This window comes from Plasmopara halstedii, assembly GCF_900000015.1.
Source record: "Plasmopara halstedii genome assembly, contig: Scaffold_410, whole genome shotgun sequence".
NCBI classification, from domain to species: domain Eukaryota; phylum Oomycota; class Peronosporomycetes; order Peronosporales; family Peronosporaceae; genus Plasmopara; species Plasmopara halstedii.
The window spans coordinates 57,283-68,345 of NW_020187331.1; the positions used below are offsets into that span (position 1 = coordinate 57,283).

The 11,063-nt window shown below is 44.5% G+C and overlaps 5 protein-coding genes across 5 annotated transcripts; 2 read left to right on the forward strand and 3 right to left on the reverse strand.

Moving 5' to 3' along the window:
- Positions 1 to 7: 7 nt before the first annotated feature.
- On the reverse strand, positions 8 to 2,585 carry PHALS_09246 (heat shock protein 90; the record flags this gene model as incomplete). Its single annotated transcript, XM_024724711.1, has 2 exons — positions 8 to 2,393; positions 2,470 to 2,585. 2 exons carry the CDS (start codon positions 2,583 to 2,585, stop codon positions 8 to 10), a joined length of 2,502 nt encoding a protein of 833 aa, XP_024575560.1.
- A 278-nt stretch (positions 2,586 to 2,863) lies between these two features.
- Positions 2,864 to 3,830, forward strand: PHALS_09247 (RxLR-like protein; the record flags this gene model as incomplete). Its single annotated transcript, XM_024724712.1, has 7 exons — positions 2,864 to 2,928; positions 2,999 to 3,081; positions 3,164 to 3,213; positions 3,292 to 3,363; positions 3,440 to 3,535; positions 3,623 to 3,722; positions 3,787 to 3,830. The coding sequence occupies 7 exons, from the start codon at positions 2,864 to 2,866 to the stop codon at positions 3,828 to 3,830; spliced, it is 510 nt and encodes a 169-aa protein (XP_024575561.1).
- Positions 3,831 to 3,926: 96 nt separating this feature from the next.
- PHALS_09248 (augmenter of liver regeneration) lies at positions 3,927 to 4,556 on the reverse strand (the record flags this gene model as incomplete). Its single annotated transcript, XM_024724713.1, has 3 exons — positions 3,927 to 4,113; positions 4,170 to 4,318; positions 4,386 to 4,556. The coding sequence occupies 3 exons, from the start codon at positions 4,554 to 4,556 to the stop codon at positions 3,927 to 3,929; spliced, it is 507 nt and encodes a 168-aa protein (XP_024575562.1).
- A 117-nt stretch (positions 4,557 to 4,673) lies between these two features.
- Positions 4,674 to 6,005, forward strand: PHALS_09249 (Predicted G-alpha GTPase interaction protein, contains GoLoco domain; the record flags this gene model as incomplete). Its single annotated transcript, XM_024724714.1, has 4 exons — positions 4,674 to 4,723; positions 4,780 to 4,882; positions 4,954 to 5,234; positions 5,291 to 6,005. The coding sequence occupies 4 exons, from the start codon at positions 4,674 to 4,676 to the stop codon at positions 6,003 to 6,005; spliced, it is 1,149 nt and encodes a 382-aa protein (XP_024575563.1).
- Positions 6,006 to 6,602, reverse strand: PHALS_15362 (uncharacterized protein). The gene has a single exon (XM_024724716.2). The coding sequence runs from the start codon at positions 6,362 to 6,364 to the stop codon at positions 6,152 to 6,154; it is 213 nt and encodes a 70-aa protein (XP_024575564.1). The 5' UTR covers positions 6,365 to 6,602; the 3' UTR covers positions 6,006 to 6,151.
- Positions 6,603 to 11,063: the final 4,461 nt, after the last annotated feature.

The window sequence follows — 11,063 nt, forward strand, 5'->3', positions numbered from 1 at the left end:
ACACAGTCTACAGCTCATCTTTTACTTCGCCATCAGCATTCTCAGATTCGCCGGACTGTAGACCTTCATTCTCTTCAGCCTCGTCCAAGTCTTGAGTATCTTCCTCGTCATCTTCCGGAACATCTTCGGGAATTTCGATTTCCGGCTCCAAATCTAAGCTTGCTATGCCCATGCTGCTCTTCATAATACGATGGACACGCGCAGAAAAGTGGCTGGTGTCCGCCATGTCGAAGCCCGAGTTAACAAGCGCCGTGTCGTAAAGCAACCATGCGAGGTCTTCGGTCTCCTCCTTTTGGGAATCACTTACCATCAATTCGTTGAGCTTGGAGACAATAGGGTGACGTGGATTCAGCTCAAGGATTGCAGATCCAGTGCCGTACATTGAAGACTTCTTGTCACTGTTGGCAAATGTCTGTGCTTTCATGATGCGCTGCATGTTGGCTGAGTAGCCCCACTGGGACGTCACCATCACGGCAGGCGAGTCGACAACGCGTTGCGACATTGTAACGCGAGAGATTTTGTCACCGTATAGGGTCTTGAGAGCGGTCGTGAGAGCAACATACTTGTCCGCGTATAATTTATCGCGTTTTTGCGTAAGTGACTCGTCCTCATCGCCGAACTTGATGCCTTCTTTTGCAATGGATACAAGCTTCTTGCCATCGACCTCCGAAATGTGCGATACCATGTATTCATCCAAAGCATCAACAAAGTAAAGTACTTCGAGGCCCTTTACGCGCATCTTTTCCATGAAAGGCGACTTTTCGCAGGCCTCAACATTCTCAGCAGCAACATAATAGATCGAGTCCTGCCAATCTTTCATTCGGTCAACGTACTGCTCGAGCGAAATCATTTTACCGTCACTCCCACTTGACACAAAACGTAACAGTTTGATAAGCTTCCCACGGTTGGCAGCGTCGTCCATCACGCCAAGCTTGATGTTTTTACCAAATTGCTCCCAGAACTTGTTGTATGCAACGTTTTCTTCTTCCTCCTCATCTTCAGAGGGATCCTCAGCACTCTCTTCTGAGTTTTTGTCCGTTTCAGATTTCATGTCTGCCTCTTCGTCATCTTCACCATCTTCCTCTCCGTCGTCGTCGATATTGTTCTCAGATAGCTTACGCAACATTTCCAAGACCTTACGCACTAGTTTCTTGCGAATAACACGTAGAATTTTGTTCTCCTGCAACATCTCACGTGATACGTTGATAGGCAAATCGTCTGAATCCACAACGCCAGCGATAAAATTAAGGTACCGCGGCAAAAAGTCGTCAAAGTCGTCCGTAATAAGCACCTTTCGAACATACAGTTTGATGTCTGCCTTCTTATCTTCAAACCGAGTGTACATATCACGAGGAGCCTGACCAGGCACGTAAAGGATCGATTTAAACTCGATCTCGCCTTCAGCTTGAAAGTGAATCCACGTTAACGGCTTCGTCGTATCGGTCTTTTGCAGGGAATGGTAAAAGCTTTCGTACTCTGCATCACTAATGTCTTCCTTGGGGCGCACCCATATGGCTTTCACCTCATTCACACGTTCCCACTTCCACACAGTGCGGGTCTCAGTGCGAGTTTTAGGAGTCTTTACATCTTCATCTTCTTCAACGGTCTCAAGCTCTTCATCTTCTTCAAGTGATTTCTCAGTATCCTTATCATCCTTATTAATAGGCTGTTCGTCATCCACGGATTCGTCTGCGACCTCGTACGTTTCGGTAGAGGTTGTGTTCAGATAGATAGGAAAAGTGATGAATTCGCTGTAGTGAGAGATGAGATTCTTGAGCTTGTCTTGGTCCTGAAAATCAGTGGCGTCAGACTTAAGATATAGCGTAATCTCGGTACCGCGACCGAGCGTGTCGCCTCGCGGGTCTTTGGCAATTGTAAAAGACGCGTTGGCATCGGACTCCCATATGTACTGATCGTCGTCATTGTTCTTGCTGACGACACGCACACGGTCGGCTACAAGGTAGACGGAGTAAAAGCCAACACCAAATTGACCAATGAGACTGCTATCGTCAGTTCCAGCTTGCATTGCCTCGACGAAATTGGCAGTGCCAGATTTGGCTACCGTACCAAGATTATTAACAAGATCCTCCTTCGTCATGCCAACGCCAGTGTCGCGGATTGTGAGAGTGCGTTCGTCTTTATTGAAGCTGATGCGGATTTCCAGATCACGCAGCTTACCCAGCAGCTCATTATTGGACAAAGCCAAAAATCGAATTTTATCAAGCGCGTCTGAGGCATTCGAAATAAGCTCGCGTAGAAAGATCTCCTTAGTGCGGTACAGTGAGTTAATTAAAATATCCATGAGTCGTGATACTTCTGCTTGAAAAGCGAATGTCTCACCACCCGTCAGGGGCTCATCCTTCAAAGCATGCAACTCCAGATTTGACGTGCTTCTTGAATTCACAGTGAAGACAATTAAAGTTAATCAATGAGTGCAACAAATGAGCAAAATGTCATCAATCTACGCACCCCAGTACATTTTCCGATTCTGTCGAGGTGTCGGCGCGGACAGTGTTCACGACCAAACCGCTGTAACTTACAGCCACGACAAGCAGCGGCAAGAGAGAGAATAGGAGTTTTTTCATGGTAGCACGATAAACAGAGTCTTCTTGTCTGGCTGGCGAAATTTAAAATGTGATGCTTCAATCGATGCGTGGGCACGTGGAAGCACGATCTTTCCAAAATTAATTTGCTGTGATTTTATTATTTTGGAGCAATAAAAAAGTAAATTTCTACAAGATGCACACGTGGTATCTTGCACAGAGCATTCTAGAATTCTCCTCACAATGAATTGGCTAGTTTCAATTAATTTACGCAGGACACAGCGTTAGCCGCGGCAGCAAATGCAGATAATAAACGAGTCATGAGGGTAAAGGCATTTTTTGCGGCAACCTCGTTGCTTCCTGTAGCGCTAGGATGGACGAACAGGTGAGAATTTGAAGATTTCATAATCGTATCTGGATTATCAAGAATTTATGATGTCTTTTAATCTAATAAGGTGGGATCACTCTAAGCGCTTTCAAAACGCTGGTCATGCGCAGCTCGATTGTGATGGCGAGAAACAGCTTGCTTCGTGCTGCTGTGAGTATATATCACTGCATTTTTGCTCTATGTAATAATGTAGCTGATAATGCTGAATCACTTATTCACCTATGCATCGCAGTATGCAAGTCGATCGTGTTCGAAATCGAAACACAGCTGAACCATACACAGGTATGGATGGACATGAGCTGAATAGATAAGAAAGATGATACCTGATCTGTAGTGATTTATGGTATTGCTTGCTTCCAGAATGACTACGAGATGGACGTGGTTTTTCGAATTAGTGAAGAAAAGAAACAAATCAAGTACTCGCGGAGTGAGGTTTGGATATATGTTTCAATTCTTAACGAAGGTCACGTACAACCATAACTGGTATGTGATATGATGCGGTCCTTAGGCGCGCATACTGGAAGTACTGGATGACGTGTGCGAGAGTGTTCCCCTAAAGATTCCAGATTCTGACCGCAAAACCGAGCGAATGCTGAGCGCCGCGGTAAATACATGTCATTGACGAATAACATTATGCTACTTCGAAACATTATTGGTGTGTGTATATACATTTCTACTGTCACTCTGATAGTGCAGCGAATTTGTGGGTGTATATGAAGATGAATTGACGCGTGCTTTTTTCGACGACTTCACACCTGCTAAGGAGCGAATGTGCAGTGTCACGTTACAAGGTATAGGTTGACAACATTTGCTTAATTTATATTACTTATTATAACCTGTATTCCTGTACGGTAGTCTGTCCTCAAGCAGACAAATCTGTGGAACACGAAGATCTTTAGCAATTGCGTAAGAGTCAAATTCTTCGATAAGTCGAATTGTAGCTTTAGCGTTTCTGTGCTTAGAGGAGGATGCAGTAAGAAATTTAACACTTTATCCTATTGACCCAAACTTTCTCCAGCAGATTCTGCGTCACTCTCTTGGCCCCAACAGACAGGATGTCCCTTCCGCCATCGTTCCTCAAGCCTATTCATTGTGCACTCAAACTCAGGCTTCTGGATCTTACGATTCACGATGTTGTGCTGCTCGCACAGCCAAATTGAAAAAGTCGTTCGTGACTCTACGCTGGATATGTTTTAGGCATAAGAACTTAGGCAACATAAAAAATGAAATGACCTCACCGTGGTGGAGACAAAGCGATTTCCTTTTGAAAGTCGTCAGCGCAATGCACACATGGATACATGAGGGCCAGCGTCTCCACGAACGTCTTGACCTTGTTTTGATACTCAGACGATGGCTTGTCTGGGTAATAAATGCCAATTGTGTGCAGCTAGACGCCAAGAATTCAGCAAATATCAGTCTTGACCGTTGCATCTATCGCTGATATGTGAACGCACCAGTTTCCAAGTGGCGTTTCCTAGTTCCTCGCGATCCAGAGGGCACTCAACGGCTTTTCCAGGCTGAACAAAATTCTGTTTCTTCTCTTTGCCGATAGAGCTCTTGAAAATATTTAACTTGTCAGCACATATGGGCTCTGCGCAATTCGGATCATTCTTGGTTGCTACCATTAAGAAACTTGACAAATCGTTATTTTTATCCCACAGTTGCCTATCATCTTATGTTGCTGGAAGTCGATTCGACCATCAACTCTCTTCAACATCAGAAAAAAAGGCTGGCAGAACGTTATGGCAAGATCGCCGCCAAAATCGCCGCAGAGTAGAGCATTCGATGCTTTGTACGTGTGTTGTATTTGTTGATTGTCTACAATATAACACATACTTCTTACGTTAGTACTGCATCGAATGTGACGGCGGTGTATTCAAAAGAAGGCACACAGCTTGCTGAAGCAGCTCCACAATTAGATTTCCCACAACGAATCGACGCTCCAGAGAGTGTCCGTCCTTGTATATACTACTTTCTGTAAATGAGAACCAATTTGAATTGCTAACGCTTGAGTGGCTTTAGATCAAAACTCCCGCGAGATGTTTCCCACAAACAAGAGAGGAGCGAATCCAAAAAACGGTCTTCTCACCACATGCTGCAGCACTGCGTACACTGAAGCAGCAGATACGCATGTCATTTGACAATGGAGCAGATTTGGAGGCTAAGCTGAGCTGCTGCTCCTTATCTAAGCTCAAAAATAGTGGCAGGAAGGTATCTTCGAGACTAATCAAGGAATACTCTATGCTGGCCGAATCAAGCAAGCGTGCAGGGCGGCACGATGCTGAGTGCATTGCTTATCTATGGTAAGAGCACCTGAGGGCAAATTTTGAACGTTTAAATTGATACTAATGTCTGCTAGTCTCGGAATCCTTTACGACAACATTGAGGATTACTCGAAGGCGATTGATTTTTATCTACTAGTGCTTTCGATCAGTGAAAGCACTAAAAATAAACTGTTTATGGGGCTTGCTACTAACTGTACTGGTGTCAACTATCAGCTTCTCTCACTAGTAAATGACTATAGTTACACAGGTAAGTATGTGAACGCGGAAAGTCGATTGTTGCAGAACGCGCGTGTATATCATCAAAAGCACCTAGAAGTGGCAGACGACGCCGGAAAGTTTGTGGCTCATCTAAATTTGGGTCTGACTCTTGGCTCCCTTGGCGAACCGAACGAGGCTGCTCGCCATTACCAGGAAGCACTTCGTTTGGCTATCCAATTGAATAGTGCGTATGGTCAGAGTATTGCTGTTGGCAACCTAGGGTTGCTAGCTAGTCGTCAAGAGGACCTAGAAACAGCAGCAGCGTGCATGAATCAGCATTTACAACTCACTCAGTCTGTCAGTGATCGCCCGGCAGAAATATTTGCGTGGATCCATCTTGGCCACCTTGCTGGCCGACAATCTGACTTTATTAGAGCGGAGCGGGCCTTTGATCAGGCGTATCGACTAGCTCAGGAAATTGGTGATGTCGGTACAGCAAAACAATGTAGCTGTTACTTAGGAATAGCTCGAGCGCGCCTTCACATGCAAGATTATGTGCATCAGCTTAGAAGCTCGCTACTGATTAAATAAAACTTGGCTTTAACATTACTTTCTTACGTTTCTTACTTTGTGAACCTTACTCTCTCGGCTACTTTTATATCATTAGATTAATTAGCATCCACATGTTGCGGCAGTAAGTCCCGATTCGGGTCTCTCTCGTTATTCCACTATCCGGTCTAGAGGGTCTCGACGAAAATGGAATCGGCCTCGATATTCTGCTTAAAGTAGATAAAGTCCAATGTTAAGTCCTTACAATTTTTCTCCATATGCCGGTGTGCTTCTAGAAATGAAGACTCAATGTGTATGAATCCATCATATTTTTTCATTATGGGGTATGCACTTTTTGCGCATTCGGAAAAATGTGGGAATGCAAAATTTGCCGCATACATTCCTTCGTCATCTTATACTCGCTCAATCCAGGTAACCTGTCCAGGCGAGAAGCAGGTATGTGATAGGTAAAGACCCGAATTCTGCACCGTTTGTCCTTATGCCAGGGAGAAGGTTTGTGACGAAAGCAAATTGGAAAATCACGCAAATCGTCATTAGTGAAGAATACGATCCTTGTAATCAGCACATGCTGTCACCTATCATGATAGTTGCATGAATCAGAAAAGGCCTACCCGAACATACGTAGATCTCGGATGGGACTATTTTAGGCTAGGTAAAATTTTGTTGAGACTATTATTCGGATGAGACTTTTTATATCAGTACATGCTGGCCCTGGCACTCACCTATAGTTGCACGAATCAGAAAAGGCTTCAATTTGACTATCCGAACATAAGTTCGGATTACACGATCCTAGATCCCATCCGGGATACTTTTTAAGCTAGGTAAAATTTTGTTGAGACTATTATTCGGATGGGACTATCTAAGCTAGGTAAAATTCTGCTGAGATTTTTAATGCGTAATAATTGGCAGCTGTGTCAATTGAAAACGTTTGATGAAAGTTCGTGATATTGCTGTTTAATTGGCGAGCCAGAGCGTTATTAATTTGACGTACCTCAGTGTTTGTTGTGGTCAATATTTGGTATGGCTGGCGAAGTACTCATCTTGCAGTTTCTAGATTGTTGATTTCGTGGTATATTGTTTCGACATTGCATCTCTTAGCTATGTACTGTGTATCATCTTCGTCGTTAGCCGCATCAACAATTCGCAAAATTTCAAGAACTAATTGTCTTCGAGAATTGATTTCAGAAATAGATGTGGTGATCAATAAAAAAAAAGTGTTCTATGCGTGAATCAGCTGCTGGCCTTCCCTAGCGCTGTTGTGGAAAGAAAAATATGTGTATTTTAATCCAAAACAATCCTTCGGTTTTTAATTAGATGAATATACGCTCCGTAGTCATTTTGTAAAGTTATTTAACAAGGGATGACATCGGCTCACAGTGACTGACACAATCGCGAGAAAATGAACAGCAACACTTGTAAAAAGTATCCGTTACGAACAAAATTTATTGCTGTTTTCCTTCGTTTTACATTCATAAAATCTGACAACTAGGCTATCAAAAATGAGTGAGCTTTGGAAGCGCGCTTACTAGACTGATTGTGCTGCATTTCAGCCAGCGGAAATATTTTCGGTACCACTCACGCGTAGATAACCCTCGCTGGTGGCGCAAAATTCACCCTTGGATTTGGGCTTTTATTAGCAAGTTTTATAGTTGTAGGTATGTCATCAAGGCTAATGGGCTACAGAACAATGTAACCAGCTCAGTGCTAATGAAAGCAACCTTACAATGACTGAACCAGCGTCATTCCACGGACGATCGCGAGTAATATGGTGACATTTCCATAAATGTCTGTATAAACGACCAGAAACGTTCTATTTATACCACACTGCTGGACAAGCATTTCGAAACGCGGCGCGACGCACCCTGAGAGACATCTTAGAGAATAGATTGTGTGCGTATCCTCTATATGTCGCTGGCAAAAGGCCTAAATTGATATTTGGTTCTTGCCGAAATATGGATCTTCATTTTACAAAGTGTCACATTTCGTAAAGCATTACTTTGCATGCAATCAGCATTAAGTAGAGAAAGGATTGCAATTTCTGGCTTGAATGTTTTACTGAATGATGCGTTTGGCAAGGTGCAAAACCAAAAACAGCATGGATGAAGAGTACTTATTTTACACGGAGGGTTAAAAAACAAGTGGAAAGGGTATCAGGGAATTATTGACAATTTATTTATAAATTACTTAAGAACAAAGGTTAAATGCAACATAGCTGATTATGTTTAAAAGTACACTAAATTAAATCAATTCAAACATTGACGCCACACAAATAGGCGCAAACATGCGAATACGTATTAATAAATTTTGGTAACTGTGATGAAGTAGAATATCAAACTTGATGAAGTTTTGAATAGATTTCTACCGAGCAAAGATTCTTAAGAAGGACAATACCAGTTTTCACACTGTCCGTTTTGCGAAGCCTAACTCTGCAGTCTTTCAGTGTCAAAATTGAGGTTTCTACAACACTGCACAGCACCCAGCTTGACATTGAGTGATCAATTTTTGTTTCTGCTGCACACCAAGCAGCGTTTCGTACATTTCTGCCAAAATTACCTTAAAGTACCATGCAGAATCTTTCACTGCGCATACTGTGTGATCAAGGTCCTGCCGATATATGTTCTTTCACATGCACGGCCATAAAAGTTTTTTGTGTGTCTAGACATTCTAGTCAATCCACTCGAACCACTTTAACAGACTCAGACATACAAGAACGATCTTACTTTGCCCCGAACGATAGTCAGCATAGGCAAATATCTCAATTTGGATGGTACCAACTCCGTATGGATAAACATCTTTTGTCTGCTCGCTCGCTTTGCCGACACTTATACGCATTTCATCATTTTCAGTATAAGCAGGGAGCAGGATTACCATACAGCACGTACCGCAAGATTCTGCAAAAAACCATTACCATAAATGTGAAGTTACAAAAGGATCTGTTCTGCAGGCTGTGAGCTTTGTATCCTTTCTTCAATGTTCAAAGTATTCGATATTGGATATCATTGCATATTTAATTTGTATCATCTTTATTAGGCCTAGGCACCCTGTCCAATAAGTTTTCCTTTACGTCGTCGTCTCTATCGCTACCACCGCGGCCACTCTGGTTTGCAGCCTTGTCATCATCACTTTCAAGCTCATTTACTGTTGGGGGTAGGTTGTTGCATTAAGTAAACTCCGAAAGTATTAGAATCGTTTATCGCCAGTGTCCATCGATAGCATTACCAGGTCAAATGCAACGTTCATCAGCATTCGCCGTTGCTGTTGTTAAAAACCTATGCCATCGCTGATATCAGCCACGGCATTAATCGCGATTAGTCGCTTGCTAAAAACATGGCTTCTTGGCTTCCGCTCCTTCTGGAACCCGGATTTGACGCCATCATGGTGCCTCGAAACAATTGCTTCGTACAAAAGATGTTTAATACCAACCTTGACGATTGTGGATCTTGCCGAAGTGGCATATCAAGCTCCCACGAGTTCTCGGAGTCGGGATATCCCGCCACTTTACAAAATATTGGGTCTGACCCTGTCGACAACGTCGACCTACGAGGCGTTTCACGTGATAGTGGACACCACCATTCACATCGAGAAGAGTCGGCGGCGGGCGATGACGACTTGGTCGATCGCCATCCGGTGACTCGCGATGCTCTTCGGGCTTTAAAGGACAAAGTCCGTCGTCATCGACACTCCGCCGAGCATCTTGCCGAGCGCTCGGAAGACCTCGAGAGCTGGGATCACTTTGTGCACCGACTGCTTCACGTTGAGGACGACTGCACTCTGTCAAAGTGGCTCCTAGCCGTCGAGCAGACGAATACGACACTTCGTGCGACGGTGAAGTGCCTTGTGCTGTTGGAAACGGAAATTGTTGCACTCCGTGCTCAGAACCAAGTGCGGGTTCAACTTCTGGGTGGCCGAGAGCCTTTGGGTGCCGCCCCGGCGCCAACACTTCCGCGTTCACTTGCGTTGGATCCCGGTACGGCTTAAGCAAGCATGCATAACACATCGGGTGGGTGCGCATTCTTCTCAGAAGGTTTAGCGTATACGCAAAGCCTCGCTTGTCCACAACATTAGAAGGTCTAGTAAACCGCGGACAGAGCTTTGTCTTAATGCCAGCAGAGATTACATGTGTCGGAAGGTTTCTGACCTCGATGTTTTCAACATTTCTTCTACTTCTCGAGTTTGCATGTCTTGGTTTTCAGCCATCGCGAACGTGTCGTAGGACACTCAGTCTGGTAGACAAAAAGTCATTCACTTCTTTCTGGACAGTGAGAGAGCTGACATCAGCTAGCCGTTCTGCTATTCCTCCCCCACTAATCCCTGAGCCATGGAGTGGCGGCTTCAGCGGGACGCGAGAATTAATAAGCCCGTTCACGTAGAAAACATGGTGATGGATGCACTGCATTGTACAGCGCAAATTCTACGAGTGACAACATACGCAGCGCTTCGGCGTCTCAGCGCGGACGCTGCGAAGGACGTTTTCAACTACGGGATTTACGCGCTCAGTCTGACCATCGGTCTGTGGATGGTCCACTGTTGTCATTGTCAACTTGGTGCCCAGCACCCTGAATAGCATAGGCCAAACCCTTCCCAGTGAAGCGCGGATCTCTAACAGAGGCAATTGACTCTTGGAGTCCATGTTGTCGAAAGACACAATCGACAAACAGCGTCGCCGTACCAACACCTTAGATGATGTCCAACCCTGCCGTAAGATGATCCATCTTGCTCAAATGGTCCACAAAGACCATCACACACGTGTTGCCCGCCATGTCCTTCGGCAGGCCAAACACATGTACAGCTTCTCACGACCAAGATGACCACTAAGTTGGGTGTCGTGAGCCTAATAGAGAATACGCTATTTAAATCCTGATCGTGAGGAACCAGAATTCGTGGCGTATCTGTTATATCAGTGCTATAATACAGCAACCCGTTACTTAACGAATATCGGTGTAACCCTGCGCGCAATCGCGCCGACATTTTCTTGCCCGAGTTCTTAAACCCTTTGCTCCTAAGGTCCGGAAGCAGTGCTGCACACATACCATCACCCGCGTATGCGGCGCGGATCAAATCCGTCACTGACGACGTCAC